Source organism: Pholcus phalangioides, unplaced genomic scaffold (assembly GCF_987345545.1).
Source record: "Pholcus phalangioides strain wild (caught in Gottingen) unplaced genomic scaffold, Ppha-v1.0 ptg000042l_1, whole genome shotgun sequence".
NCBI lineage: Eukaryota > Metazoa > Arthropoda > Arachnida > Araneae > Pholcidae > Pholcus > Pholcus phalangioides.
The window spans coordinates 24,769,614-24,785,805 of NW_028301628.1; the positions used below are offsets into that span (position 1 = coordinate 24,769,614).

Sequence of the window (16,192 nt, forward strand, 5' to 3'; positions counted from 1 at the left end):
CAGATATTATTGTAGCTGTAGCTTCATTTACACTTTACTATAGTATGAAGAGGACAGCCCAGAAACATCTCTGGAAGAAACTATACATCATCTGTCTTTAAAAATGCCAAAGTTCACTCAACTTAGGCTACATCGCTTTCAGATAGCTTGAAATGTTGCTAATTAACTAACAATTTGAATGCTTGTCTCTTATTTTTTATGACTACTTAATATCTCAACATTTGTATGAACTCGAGATTAATAGGTATAGAACATGAAAATTGACTCACAACTTTCAGGTATGAGATTAATACATATATCATTACGCAATTATATGATAGGTCTGATGGTCAGTTTTGAAAAAAAAAGACATAGCATGTGTGTTTCGGTTAGAAAATTAATGTTATTTTTAATTGAAAATAACATTATTTTCTAGCCAAAACAGATGTGCCACTATACTTAAGTATGGTGGCACCATCTGTTCTAAACGGAAGTATAATCAAGTCGTTAACAAGCGGGCATTTACGCGTCCTCATTTCGGAGTTTCTGAACCTGGCAACGCTATTGGAAACAAACTTGACGGTGGAGCATAACAATTACACATACCCGGTAGATTCCCGGCACACACCAATTCGTTAAGAGCGATGTTTACGAGGTGCATGTTCGGTTTAGTAGTACGGGCCAAGTGATTTTTCTGAGGCCCTACTTGGAAAATTCTTGAAAATTTCAATCAGTTCTCTCTCTCATTTTGTGAGGCCGCCGGTCGAGCCCGAGTGGGTTCATGCGTTAAGACGGCACTTTGAATGGCGTAACGTAAAGTTCCTAGTGAGTGCTTCAGCTTGCTAAGTTTAAGCAAGACTTTCAAGTCTATCTCCACCTATGGGAGAGACGGCGAAAAAAGGTGCAGGAAATATTAAAAAATTTCGACATTGACTGATGATTAACTGTGTTTTTTTTTAAAGAAAACACTAAGTTTTGTTTGCTTCAATCGCGAAATAAGATTCCAAGGATGTAAGTGCGAATTCCGATTCTGTGAAATAAATATTTTCGAAATAACCCGCTACAAAATCACTTTCCGTAGAAACGATCTTTTGCTGATCTTTGATCCGAGGATTCAATGCAATTTTTAGAATGCTGTACTTTTTGCCAATTTTTGCCTCTGTAAGAGTTCGCACATTTTAATTTCATACAAAATAATTTCTTTTTTCATCCAATGTCAAATACAAATTTTTTCTGTTTTGTTGACATAGCGGATTTGCAAGAAGAAAGTAGTCAAACAGCAGTTGGTCGAAGTAGATGTCAATCGACTCAGACCGGTATTACACTATAAAAGTCTGGTAAAAGTCCTTTTATAAAACTTGAAAAATGCAGCCAATAAAGTCACCGATTGCATTTCCCAGAATGTAACCAATAACCTTATTGGTTAGCTTTTCAAGTTTTATAAAAGGGATTTTATCAAACATTTACAGTGTAATACAGGCCTCAGAAATGACCTTATTAACAAATTAATGCATTTGTTCTCGAACTTTTTTTGACTCGTTGAGTCATTTCCCGTAGTCCACCTTTTTTTGAATTTATTCATTAAATTTACTGATTTATTTTATTTAGACTATTACAGTGTTTCTCAACTTCGTTGGGCATTTTGCCTGTTGTGGCCTCGTATTTGTATTTTCCTGAAGCGTCCATGGAGCCACTGGGAAGGACTACCGAAGCCCTTATAGCTCCGCGGAGTGAAGGTTGAGAACCCGTTCGCTATTATATCATACAATTTCTCAAACCACCAGTTCAACCAGTCCTAATGTGCTCGCTGTGGTGGTCGAGTGGTCATAATGACGGACTCGCATCGCGGGGATCCGGGTTCGAACCCCACCGTCACAGCAGTGGTGGTCGGTTGAAGTTGGTTTCCTGTGGTTCCCAACTTCGAGGCGCAAATGCGAGCCGATCTCCCCATTAAAAAGTCTTGCCACAGAGAGCAACACGCCTACAACGATAAATTATTCAATCATTACACTTCACTCACAGTTAGAAAAACTGGTGGCAGATGGCAGCACGACGCATAACAAGCATTACACAGAAACAAACTTCACGTCAGGTTTCACTACACGTACACACACATTCCCACACGTACCAATTCGTTAGAGGTTCCGCAGAGGAATTTGGACGAGGTGCATGTGTGGTTAGTAGTAGTAGTAGTCATAATGCATAAACAGAAGCGGCGAGCGTGCATCTTCATTTGGAGCTTTTAGATCTGGTAAAGGGCCGTTCAACGTCAGCAAATTATTATCCATTTTTCATTTTTTGACCCCCCCCCCCCCGTCAGCAAAATTTCGTCAGCACTGTCCCCTACCTCCTAACGCATATTGGTGGGATCAGAAACGTACGCAGGAAGGCATAGGGCATTTAAGTGGCCCGTGGCACATTTTCAGTTAACTGAAGTAGACCTCAAAGATCGCTTTTGTGACCCGCGACAGTTCCAGAGCACGTAAACGATCCGTGGCAAACTTAGAGATCCCTTGAGTGACGTGGCACAGTTTTAGAGCACTTGTGGCCCCCAGTGCAGTTCTACATCACTCAATTTACCCGCGGAACATTTCCAGATTACTTAAGTGATCCATGGCATAATTAAAGTTTTTTCCCGTTCTTGGCGCACCGAATAAGATGTCATTTAAGAATATTTCATATCTTCTTAAAGGGTAGTCGATGAGGTAAATATCATCCAATGATGCGGACTTTTGATAACAAAGGACCCCTTGTCATCAAAAGTCAGCAAATCGGAAACCCCTCCCCCATCTCGATGCTGACGTATTACTTGAATGACCCCTAACCAAAGCTGTATTAAAGATCTTGAACCGCTTTGCCCCAAACCCTAGCGCAGTTAACCAACCTGTTGTTACGCGAGTGCTGTGCAAGGGTCCGCGGAATGATTTGCACTTCATTGCATGAATGACGCATTTTGTGCTGCGAAATCGTAATTTATTCAATTTTTTTTTAAACATGCGAATTGAGAAAAGACGATATATTTTTACGAACTGTGGGAGAGAGACGTCGAAATCAACCTTCTGATACTACGGGGGGGGGGGGGGGAAAGAGGGCGGATGTTGTGCCACGGGTGCTGGACCAGAAGGGGCGCCGAATTCATCCTCTAAATGCTTCTTCTACGTGCAATTGGCACCAAATTCATCCTTTTTACTGCTAATTCTACAGGCAAGGGGCGCCAAAATTCCACCTCGCCCGAATAACCAAGTATCTACTTGCGGCCTTAGGAATCCGCGGTGTATTGACCTTCACTGAAAGGAGTCCACGATATCAAAAAAGTTGGGGGAAACTGCCTTAGCAGCAGGCACGTCATTTGGAGTAGGGGTGCTCGCCCCCCGGCTTTAAAAATACACTACAAATGGTATATACATATAAGCCTACATGCACAAACAATGAGTATGCGTTCTCTGCCCGAAAAAAAGCTGAAATGACTACCTTGGTTTTTTTTAGGGGCGGCCGTTCAAGTATTACGTAAGCAAATTTTTAGCCATTTTTGACCTCCTCCCTCTCCTTGTCAGCAAAAGTCAGCAAAACGCTGACCTCCCCCCCCCCCCCTCCCGGTCAGCAAAATTTCGTCATCAGCTCTGCCCCTCTGAATCCTAACTCATATTTTCATAAAGGGTGGTTGATGACGTACGCATTATCCAAACCCCCCTCCCTTGTCATCAAAAGTCAGCAAATCCGAACCCCCCCCCCCCACCCCCATATCGATGATGCCTTAAGACTTGAACGTCCCCTTAGCAGATCTCTTTTGGTTAGAAAACTGTTTTTCATTTTTCGGTATAGTGGTGTCACCTATTGGTAAAGCGATGAAAGTCTGTAAGTCAGTGGTTACCAAGAAGGGGCGTGAGCACGCGTCCTCATTTCGAAGTTTATAAACCTAGTAACCCTATATGTATGTGCTACCAAAAAAAAAAAAAATATTGATTCATTTTATTTAATAATCATTTATTTTCAATTTTTAGTGACGATACTGCGTCGTAATTTGCCGTGAACTTAATCAGTGACAGAGTTTTCACTGCAAACGGGACGCATGGCCAAAGAAATTTCATCAACGCAGCAGAAGACAGAAAGAGAAAAAAGCTGCTGTGCTTGTGAGAAGAAGGAAAAGAGACAACTATGGTGGAGTGAACGTATTTTTTTCTTTTTTATAGCTGTGATTTTTTATTTTGATAATGAGAGGCTTAAATGGTCTCAAGCGTGGGTCGATAGATGACGCCAAAGATTTGAACTCAAGTGTTTATTTCTTCTCAACAACGTTAAAAAATGCATGTATTCAACTGTAAGCGCAGCTCCTTTCGTTGATAATATTCCAGTGATGTCTCAATTCGCCACAGCCAAAAACCCACCATGGGTTCGCAACACTGGTAATTATAACACTTTTGTCAACTATTATAATTATATATTTGTTGAAATAGCTCTCTTTTACAATTATTATTTCATTAATAGCGTGTTTGAACATAAAAGCGATTGTGTGGAAATATATTCGTATCAAATTGGGACGTTTCTTTGTTTAAAATTGGATAAATGTTAGTTTTGATCTCAATATTGTGATAAAAAAAAAGAAAAGAGAAATCAATTCATCTTTGGTCAGTTATGTATCAACAAAGATGTGAGATGTATATCATTACTGTGTAAAATATTTTCTAATTTTCTTTTAAGGTTTGACTTGTGAGCGGCTACAGCTGTGAAATTGATATAATCCTTATCTACACTAAATGCAAAGAATGAACACTATTGTCACTATCATTGGTTAAGATTCCATAAGCTGGGGTTGCACCAAATATGCCGATTATTTTGTCGCCAACTGATTACTTTGCCACTGTGGATCTTTCAAATTTTTTCATTGGTGACAGTAGTATTTTTTTAGCTAACATGCTACTCTTATCTATTTTTGTGCCATTTTCATTTCTTATTGTCACCAGCATCTTAAGTCTCATTATATCGTGTTTGTCATCATGCATCCTTTGTTTGGGAATATTTCAATTTTTTAAAATATAGATGAGCATTATTTAGCAGGGCAGCAACTAGGGGAGGGGGGGGGGGGAAAGCAGGTTGGTCGTGTGCCCCGGGCGCTGGACCAGAAGGGGTGCAAATTTTATTCTCAAACCCTCTCCTTTAACATTACAAGGGCGCGGCAAAATGCTCACTTGCCCCAGGTGACCGAGCATCTAGTTGTGGCCCAGTTCTTCGGTCCGATAAGAAACACTTTAATTTTGGCAGAATTTGGTTTGATACCTGCAAAAAAATTTATGCTTTCTTTCCCGAAATGTGTTACTAGCATAGTTTCGAACAGCAGTCGCACCAAGAAACTCGGTTGGCATTGGATTTGTTAGAATAGGAACTCGAAGCCTAAATGTGATGGGTTGGTGTGTGAATCCTTTTGCCAATACTTTCTTCATTGATTCCAGATTTCCTTCTTGCGATGTTCTAGCTTGCGAAAAAAAAAAGTGGTGGAGAATTTGTTTTTAGTCTGCCATCTTGATTTTTCATGATGTCGAAGATATTTGGTGATAAAAAAAAATCCAGGTTGCCAAGAAAAAAAACTTTGGCAGAATTGGAAATCACAAATTTGGCGCAACCCTGCTTATGGAATCTTAGCCCTATCATTCACAGAAACAGTTAATTATTTGGAAGATCTGTATGCATGACCATTTTAATAACATCATAGGCTCACAGAGAACAGCTATAGAATAATCCCTTTTCGGTGATGAAGCAATTTTTTTTCTTTGACGAGGAAAAACATTCGAAAGCATGAGAAGTCACCCAGAGTAAGCATAGTGCTGCTTTCGGACATCTTTCATGCCAAGGAAAATAATCGTCAATACATCACCATGAAATATATTACTATGGACCGAACAGCTGTAGTTTCGGCAATGGTAATGCCAATTTTTTTTTATGAGGGAAAAAGTATGAAAGCATAACAGGAAGTTGTCAATAGTGAATGGAGTCATGCTTTCAGATGTCTTGCGTGCCAATAAAGAAAATTATTTTTTTCTTCTTTCAGTGAAGCTGGGATTACACTATAAAAGTTTGATAAAAGTTCTTTTGCAATCAAGTGAAAAATGCAACCAATAATTGTACCAATTACATTCGCACAAATGCAACCTATTGTCTTATTGGCTGTATTTCTATAGGTTTTATAAAAGAACTTTATCAAACTTTTATTGTGTAATCCCGGCGTTAGATAAATGTTGCTAGTTTTGATCTATAATTAAAAAAAATCAATTCATCTTTGTCAGTTACGTATAAAGAAAGATGCTAGACGTATATACTGTAGTTACTAAAGCGTGTATTAAATGCATATTTTGGCCTTTTTTAGCATTAATGCATATAAATGCATAAAATCAGAATTTTTATAATAAGTGCATATTTTTGAAAGTTTATTTGAGCTCACTCTATTTTCTTTATAATTTATCAAATAAATATGTTCATAATATTTTCATAACATTGGTTTTTTTTCGATGGTGGGATTTAGTGGATTAATAGATAAAAAAATAGATATCAATATTTATATTTTGTAACCAATTATGTGGGAAAGAAAAACCAGTTGTCCTGCTTTACTAATGCTAGTTTACCATGCACCCAATTCGACCAAACAGGATGTATGGTCACTGTACTTGCAAATGGGATTTTTTTTCACAGTTATCATTCAATTGTTATCAGAAACCCACAGTCCCAATGTGATCACATTAAGCGGCATGAACTGTGTATGAAATTTTTTATTTCCACTTTGTCTACTAGCTGTTGTGGTAAATGATATGCATTTTGTTTACCGTTCAATGTTCATGTTTTCTTCTCCATTGGATAACAAACTTGTTCAATAAATTTTTTATTCAGTTTCAGCAGCGGCAAATTTGGCAGCCCAGCAGTCTGCATCAGGTACATCTCTCGCAACATCTATTCTTGCAGCACAAGCATCTCATGCTCAAACTGCTGGCGCAACGAGTGGACAGATTGCTGCTGCTGCACTTCCTACGGGAACTTTGGCTACTGCCGTGGTGGCTGCTGCTCAGACACAACAGGCGCAACCGACTCCAGCAGTGAGCGCTGCATATGGTACCGGCTTGGCTACTATCACTCTTACCCAGGTAAGCTATACTTAAGCTAATTTATTACTTCAGTTACTTTGTATTGTTATAGCATCAAACTTTCTTTTCTTAAGTGTTTTTTTTAATTGGTTATCTGATGAAATTGGACCCAACATAAAAGTTGACACTAACAAAAACTGGAAAGATGACACATTTCAGACCTATCAGACTGTAGTATACCAAGAGTTGCAGCTGAACCCGCTATATAGCATACCTATTGTATAGTGACCTGGCTTATAATGAACCTTCCAATATAAAAATTATATTGAATAATGCTATCCTATGCTCATTGGATGCATTTTATTAGATATATCGTGGCTTGACAAAACAGACACCAAGCCACCATGGCCACGAAAAAATTGAGATTGCTGCTGAAAATTTCCTATGTGTGATTACTGAATAGAATAGCCTGAGGATAACACAAGATTTTTTGGCATTTCTCTCTTTCCCTCTCTCTCTCACACACACACACTCACTGTGCCTATCAACTTGGAAAAAAGTCACGGAGACCCAGAAAAGTAGAAAATAAGATTATTTTTGACCATTTTTTAAAAAATAATTCTTGGTTGGAATGAAATTTTTTCTGGAGCCTGAATTTTTAAAACTTTTTTATTTTATTTTCAAGCTTTGAGATATGCACCATTAGTTATAAGCTGTAACTGATATATATATGTATAACAAATCTTCAGATAAATAGTAAGCCAAATCGTCTGTCCTTTGAAGTTCATTACAACAAGGTTCGACTAAATGTGACATGTATAAGAGCTTTCAGTGTCTGTTAGGAAAAGAAGGGCATAGATTTTGTTGAAATAATTCAAACCTACCAATAGGCCCTCTCAATAGGTATAGGACTTCATATTTAGGTGCATGAGACTGCTTGTGTGTATCATTATAGCTCCGTTTACATGTGCCAGAGTACAGATGAATAGAGGTTGGTGACTATAAACCTGCTTGGCAATTCGGAAAAAATAAGGGAGAAAGAAACCATCTTTGGTGGATTTTTCAGTTCCATGCCCCTATCCCAAAATTCTTCGCACTTTTTTTACCCTACTGCAATTGAAAAATACTGGATTTTTTATTTCCTATATGAAAAGGGGTTATAAGATAATACCATACTCACATCCAAACTTGCAGTTTTGATGTAATGTTGCCATCCATTTTTAGCTGAAGTAAATGTCTCATTTTCAAGTATGTAATTTATATAAATGTGTATGTTATTGAATCGATTCCTAAATCTACTATTTGCTTGACTCTAAATTTTGACTTTTATTGCAAATAAAATCATGTTGGCAAAATTGAAGAAAATGAACAAGTGCATCATTTTTCTTTCTCACTTTCGTTATAAAATTGCATTGCCATCAATCAGAATTTTTCTAAATCAAAGCAACGATTCGAAATTGCAAAAGAAGCTAAAAAAAAAAATCAAAGCTCATATTTGATTTCATTTATTTAACAGAATGCTCTGCCGCAAGGAGCAGTTTTGCAACAGGTATGTGTATTAAATACACACTTATATGTATTTGTACAGAATATTTTCTAGCTTATTTCAAATTGCATGTTTTCATTGAGGTTGTTTTTATTTTGTATGGTTTTTCCCATTCTAATTTTTCAAAAATTGTTTTTATAGCCAGGAATTGCTATCCCAGCATCCTTAGCTGCTACTACTCAAGTAAATGTAAGTAAAAAATTCATTATTATATGATAAAGTGATCAGTTTTATGAATAATGTGTATACAAATGGTTGTTCAATTATTTTTATTTACAAGCATGTTTTATTATCATAAAGTTGCATTTCCATGATGAGAGATTTTATGGTTATGAATGAAAGACCAAATGATAAGAAATCAAGGAACTGTTTAGTTGATATATGTTCCTGTCAACTTGTATCAGGCAGAACTGTTGCAGGCAGATGAAATAACAGTAAACAGCTCAAATTTCAAAGGCCTGAAATTGGGTGGATGTGCCACCAGTAATATCTTAGACAGGCTCCAAATAAGCCTTTTTTTATAATGGGAACAGTTAAGCATATTGTTCCACCCACCATAACCTCATGAGTGAGCCACTCTCTATATGCCATGCTACAGGTCATGGAAATGGGACTTAACCCTTTAAGGAGTTTTTTAAATTTTCCTGATCAGCATTACAACTGCACAGTAGAAACCACTAAACCTAGAAATTACCATCTATTTCCAAGAATATTTTTTCCAATTGCTTGAGCTGATGTTTTCCCCCCCAACTAATAAAAAGAAAAGCAAGAGAAAAACCTATTGTTTTCTGTTATTTATGCTGTACACATAATCAATATACTATCTCGAATGAAAAGGAAAAGCATCCTCTCTCTCTCTCTCTCTCTCTCTCTCCCTCCCCCTTCTGTTATCAGACTTTGAATAAAAGCTGACTCTGCCCACTGGCAGTTGATCAATAGTTTGAGGGGGGGGGGCGGGAATAGAAAACATATCTGAGGTTGTGAAAAAAACTTGTAAAAAATACAGTAGCTAGGCTTGGGATTTCCGAAATGAGAGGGTTTTAAGAACACAAGATATTTCGGGATTGCCGAAATTAAGCTGATCATTTTAGACAAGATATCTCATCATTGCTGCCAAAAGGGTTAAGTGTTATTTTGGTACAAACGATGGTTCAACAAAAATCTATAAAATGATTTATTCTCCTCCAGCTAGTTTTTTAGATTTATATTTTTGTATTGTGCATGCTTTCAATGCATATGAGTGCAGTAAAACCTAGATTATTCAAGGGTACAAAAAACCTGAAATTCATATATAGTCAAACCTCGTTGATGAGTCACTCTTGGGAGAGCAAAAATATGACTTAGTAAGTGTAGTGACTCGTTAAGCGAAGTAAGCCATAGCTGAGTCAGTTCCTGCCTGTGGACAATTGGGACTTCCAAAAAAGTGACCCGGTAAGCGGAGTGACGTGTTAACCGGGTGGCGCACTAACGAGGTTTGACTGTATATATATATATACATATGAGAGCCAAACTACTGAAATGTGAAGTGAAAAGTAAAGCAAAAGATATGATTATTTGGAAGGTGTATGATCAGTCACATGCATGATGATTCTATTTTTCATTTAAAAAAAAGCCAATGAATAATGATTGTAATCACGTCTTTAAAACCCAAGTTTTGTTACTTTACTTGTAGTCAGGACTAGACTCATATTAGGGATGCCTCCATAACTAACATCAGAGGTGTTTGGTTAGCAAGTGAATGTTTTTTTAAATTTAGGGATTAGAATTATGTAGACTGGGGTGAATGCGCCACTTGTCCATGCAAAAATCAGGTGAAGCTTGTAATTCAAACCATTTGTGGTGATTGTTATTTTACAATTGTAAAAAAATTGTTTTTTTTTGTTTCTTTTAAATAGTTCAACAATTTGTTAAGGTTCTCTCTGACACCATTAGTTTGGATAATCAAAGTTCTTATATGTATGTGTGTTACTAGATTGTAGATTACCTTATACATTTTTATAAATTATAAATAAAAACTCAAATATATATTTCATAGAGTGGTGTTGTAGTGGAAATAGCCCGCTTACCTCAGCCAGGTGTGGCATTGCCTACATCCTTAGCAACCACTCAGGTGGCAACAGTGAGTTATCCAGCTCCAAGGCTGCTGGCTCAAACTGCTCAGTTTCAAGCTGCTCAAGCAGCCCACCAGCAACAGACTGCAGCAGTTCAACAGGCAGCTGCTGCCGCCGCCGCTGCTGCGCAGCAACAGCAGCAATCTACACCTGCTCCACAACAACAGCAACAGCCTCAAGCATTGAAACAACGAGTTTTTACTGGCACCATAACGAAAATGCATGCCAATTTTGGTTTTGTCGACGACGATGTGTTCTTTCCAATCAGGTGTGTACCAAATGATGTTTACAAAGGATGGTAATGAAGAGTTAATATTTTTTTTATACATACAATATTTTATACTTCTACAATAATGAAGTATTGATATTAGTCATGAGATGATACATCTTATAGAAGCTGATATGATGTAAAAAGAGGGATCAGTGGCATTTTCTCAGCTAATGTTATGTTAGCTGAAACTTTACATTTGATCAATTGAACTTTGAAGTTACGATCAAACTTCCATAACAAATTTTGTGTCTCAAAGCTTTTTTAATCTACCTTGTTATGCTTTTTTATAGCTCTAATTTTCTATAAGTAATATTAATTTCTGAAAGCATTTCTAGATATTTAAGTTTCATTGTATATAAATCAGCGTTTAAGCTAGATAAAAATTCCTTTAGCAAAAATGGGAAAAAAAGCTTGAGCGAAATGCAGACATGCCAACATTGGCTTGAAGCTTGTCAGTAGTGATGAATGTTCAGCTTTGCCGTCGGGGTACCGTCTAGGACAACATAATCACAGTGTAATAAAAAATAAACACAAAAATTTAATTTTTTAAAAATTTTAATTGAAAGTTGATTAAATACAGCATCTCATTGGCGCTGCAACCTAGAAGGTCCAGGACACACGACCCCACCCCATTTCCTGAAGCAACTTTCGGGGTTGCAGAGTCCCTTAATAATTCATGAATGTTCAATGCAATCCCAACTTGCCCTTGTGGGTCATATATACGGAAGTCTTGCAACCCTATACTCCCATCCCCATTTTCTTCGTATCAAAGCTCCTATAGCTTACGATGAAACATTCTTTTTGACACAAGTTCAGTGTTCATCGTTATGGTAAAGATGGATGCAATTAAAAAAAAAAAAAACAGTAAAATCTCTCGACAACTGCCACTAATAGGACAGTGAAAATGTGGTTGCTATTGAGAGGTGGTCGTTATTGGGAGTAGTTTTTTTATTTCTATGAAAAACTAAAATTTGTGATGCAAAAAAACATACATGACATGTGAAATGATAGTCCATTCTGTAACTGATTATGATAGTTATATAATTGATATGAGCAACTTCGGTGTAAATATGCAAATGAGACGGTTATAATAACTTGTGCTCCTAACCCACAACCAGTTCATTGTTATAAATCGTGTATGTGGACCTGCTGCACTCTGCCATTGCTAGATTTGTGACTCTCCTGCAATGTGTTATTCCCTGTGGTTGTGGTCAAGTGGAATACATACTGCTGTAATAAATTATTTTGAGGCATTCTGTTTGTTATTTGCTTATCTTTTCTTTGACTTCTGTACGTCAGCACCAGTTATCGGCTGTTTTTTTAGGGTTTTTTTCCCCGTCAAAAACTTCCTATGACCTAGCGATGCTAACGCTTCAAACCGTTTTTTATTTCAGTTATTTTTCCGGTTTTTATGAATTTTTAAAGTTTCTATGGACTTTTTTCTCACCCTGTATTATAATAATTGAGTAATCGATCGACAGCACTATTTTGACATTCAAAAATTCAGGCTTGCAGTTCTCAGGTAAAACATAAGCGAGAAAAAATGATATGTACAGAGATGGTGACCAGTAACCCCAAATAGTTCTTTGTTCATATTGGACCTTCAACTAGACCAGTGTTTCCCACAGATGGAATGATCCAAAGGGCAGTAGAAGCTATGGGTTTGGTATAGGATATTATGAGTTGGGTGGGGGGGGGGGGGGGGGTAATGAAAACAAAAAAATATTGAAGGAGGCAAGATGGAACAAAAAGCTTGGAAAACTATAAACTAGACCTTTCCAGGGTGTTCCTGAGTCAAATCCAATAGGTGAAGACAGGCGCTGACATACATTCTTGTTAAAAAAAATTGAGACATCCCTCTCAAAAATTTAATACCCTTTGCATTGGGGCCGTCTTAAGAGCATCATGGGGCTTCCGTTCCAAGGGATTTTTTGATACCCTACCGGGCAAATTTTCAAAAAATTCAACCAATTCTCATTCTCTTGAGGCCCAAGTCGAGCCCATGCGTTAAGACGGCACTGTTTTGCATTTCTATTCCTATTTGCTAGCACCATTTCTTGTGGACGAGACCATCCATTGGGTTAGAGAATGCAGTGAACTTGCATATCTCTCTAGTCATTAAGAGTGTGCACAACGGGTCTCTTCCGTTGTCCCCTATATTAGTTCTTCAAGATTTTTCCCTCTCAACTGCCTTCAATATGCCCATCTAGCATTTGTACCCAAGAAAAGAAAGCGTACATAATCTTTTTTCCCCAATAAAGTTTCGGGGAGTGGAAGAACTCCCTTAAAATCAGCTTGAAAATTATTTTTCTCATAGCGATATGTATATTTTTCCCCCCGACTCTATGTCCAAAGTGTCCATTATTCCGAAATCATTGTTCAGAGGTCTCTTGTAATTTTTGGTCTATGGGACACATTCGGTTCCAACAGAATGTGGCTGTTATTCGGAGATTACTGTTGTTCAAAGGAGGCCATTAGAGGAGGTTTTACTGCTATAAAAATAAGCAGAACACACCTCAAGAAACTCAGACCCAATTTTTTTTTAAAACCAATTTCCGTAGTACTGAGAGTGTTTTCCTTAGCATTGTAATTGCAGCCATTCGTAAAAACTACGGACAAACCATAACAGTAGACAACTCTGAAATTGCTAATAATTGATGGATGGATGTCTACCCTTTTCGAACCTCCTGTATGCATTTTTTGAGAAATATAAATCATTTTAATTTGAACAATTTATTCCATTTAAAGTTTCTCAAGTATTTCATACATGTTTATTTTTTATTTTTGGAAAAATTAGAAATTATCATTTTAAAAAAAGGAGGAGGAAACAAATCTGATTTTCTTCAATCTTTCTTTTGAACTGCAGTGCAGTTAAAGGAACAGTTGTGCCTAAAGATGGGGAACGTGTTCTGGTCGAAGCTGTATACAATCCCAATATGCCGTTCAAATGGAGTGCTACCAGAGTCCAGTTGCTGCCAAATCAGATGTGTCAGGTATATTTTTTGTAATACCTACTTTCTTATACACTTTTCTTTATGTTAAACATTAATAATAATAACTTTTGTGGCTTTATTTGAAATATTATTTATTAATGTATGGGAATGTGTGTCATTCTTTTTCCAGCATGGCCCAAGTCTGACCACCTGCTTATATCTCTTCGTTGAGACAGAGCGACAGGCCATGTTCTGGTTAGGAGACAAGAATTCATGCATCTAATTCAGTTTTACCTTTACATGCTAAGGAATGTTCGTGTAAATTTTTAGGAGGCTGATGGGTTTAAATGCTAAATTTATTGTAAAACATATATTACTTCATTTACTTGTAATTTAACTGCTCTACTACAGGTTGGGGATAACACTTATTTAATGGTATCATTTCTAGTGTTTGTATAAGTTTGTATAATTCATCAATATATATGTGTGATAGAAGCTAATTTTTACCTATTTTTAGCTGATGTATTAAATACATGATATAAAAGCTGATTAAATAGTTTATAAAATATCTTTTTCCTTATGAATAATGCAAGTTCACACATTTTTCAAGCTGATTCTGAATAAAATCTGTATTTATTCAAATAAAATTTACTTAGCTATTCCATCAACAGTAATAAATTTTGATGACTTATTCAACTCTTCAGTAAGCAAGATGTCAGCATTAAAGTTTTAGTTGTGTGTGTATTAGGTTTAAAATCCAAATGAGTGAAGTAGCTGCCAAAGTAGCCATCTCCATTTTTTTTTCACAAATGTGGTTTTCAAAGATTCTGAGTTTATTTGATCTCTTCTACCACTTGGGAACCCGAAAATGTTTTAAAGCCAGCTTGATCCAAGCTTAAAATGGACCTGAAAATCAAGGTGTGATTCAGAACTGGCCACTTTGTGTGACAGAAATGAGCTTTTCCCAAAAATTTTCTTTTTTATAGATGCTTGCTTTTGCAGCTACATGGCACAAATATATGAACTATACTGCAGTATATAAAGTAATAAAATAGTGTGCTGCAGAGCATGCATTTTGTTTTAATGTTTTAATTTCTCGTACATTAATTCAATTTTTTTGACAGATGGAAAGCTATTAATATCTTAGAAATACAAATTGTGGCTTCTGAAGTAACTTTTTGACCACACCAACTGAAGGGCCAGAAGAAATATCTATTCATATGACTTCTCCTGAAAGAACTTGGCTCTTTATTTTAAAATATAAAATAATGTCGAACAGTTGGCCAGATACTTCTCATTTCTTCAACTGGAATTTTTCATATGATATAGCATCAGTGAAATCAGATGTATCATTTTCATATCAATTTAGTATATCTGTGAATCTAAACTTTTTTTTCTGTTAAAATTAGAAACTTGAACTGCCATGATCATGATGAAGTTTTTAAATTTGATTGCAGTCATCACAAATAGCAACAACTGTTATGACTACTCCTGTCCCAGTGGGATTGAGTCTGCAGACGGGTGTGAACATGAATGCTCAAGTGGCTATTTCAAACAGTCAAGCATCTCAGTTATCCAGCATCAGTCAACAGAATCGATGGCAAGTTCAACAAGAAATGGCAGTTATGGAACAGATGGGTGCGTCTATAGTTCAAAGAAAAAATTAGCAGTAAAAAAAAAAGGGGAAATTTTTTTTAATCAATAATCAGAAGTGGTCATGCATTATGTTTAAAATATCTTATTTTCTTTAATTCAATCACAGGTCAACAGCGAGTCAATATTCAATATGAGAACAGAATGGAAGGCCCTCATCCATGGATACAGGATTCAGAATATCCAGAAATAACTGAAAGCAAAGGTCAGTTGGAAAGAGAATTGTTTCTCCTTGCTTTCATACTTATAATGTGTAATTGTTGATATCCTCTTATATGATTGTTGGATGATGTAATCAAGTATGAGTGTTTATTAAGACCAAAAACAATCTTCTATTCAAAAGCTTCTAGATTTTCCCCCAATTTTGTTTGCAACTAAACCTGCAATTATAGAAAAGTAAATGAATAGTTTTAGGTGCATAGATGCTCTGGAAATCTAGCTACTTTATGTTGATTCAAGCATTATTATATCATAGCTGCCAAGTCTCCCACATTTTTACTTTATTTCCCGGACTCTGAAAAATCATTTTATCTCCTGAATTTTGCCCGTGATTGCGAAAAAAATCCCTACATTTAGGGAAAAAAATTTTCTCCAAGAATTTACCCAAAAAAAAAAAAACCTGCTGCTTCACA

The 16,192-nt window shown here is 36.6% G+C and overlaps 1 protein-coding gene across 4 annotated transcripts in view; it reads left to right on the forward strand.

Moving 5' to 3' along the window:
- Window positions 1-4,085: 4,085 nt before the first annotated feature.
- Window positions 4,086-16,192, forward strand: part of LOC149064684 (cell division cycle and apoptosis regulator protein 1-like) — a 41,083-nt gene continuing 28,976 nt past the window's right edge. Inside the window, exons 1-8 of one of the 4 annotated variants that reach the window (XM_089254975.1) lie at window positions 4,090-4,382; window positions 6,856-7,106; window positions 8,563-8,595; window positions 8,734-8,781; window positions 10,628-10,971; window positions 13,841-13,967; window positions 15,365-15,545; window positions 15,670-15,765. In XM_089254975.1, the coding sequence (XP_089111101.1) occupies window positions 4,286-4,382; window positions 6,856-7,106; window positions 8,563-8,595; window positions 8,734-8,781; window positions 10,628-10,971; window positions 13,841-13,967; window positions 15,365-15,545; window positions 15,670-15,765 (1,177 nt within the window). In that variant the 5' untranslated portion in view covers window positions 4,090-4,285. Of the gene's footprint in view, window positions 4,383-6,855; window positions 7,107-8,562; window positions 8,596-8,733; window positions 8,782-10,627; window positions 10,972-13,840; window positions 13,968-15,364; window positions 15,546-15,669; window positions 15,766-16,192 lie in introns of all 4 variants that reach the window. The other 3 variants (XM_089254974.1, XM_089254977.1, XM_089254976.1) reach the window with 3 other exon arrangements.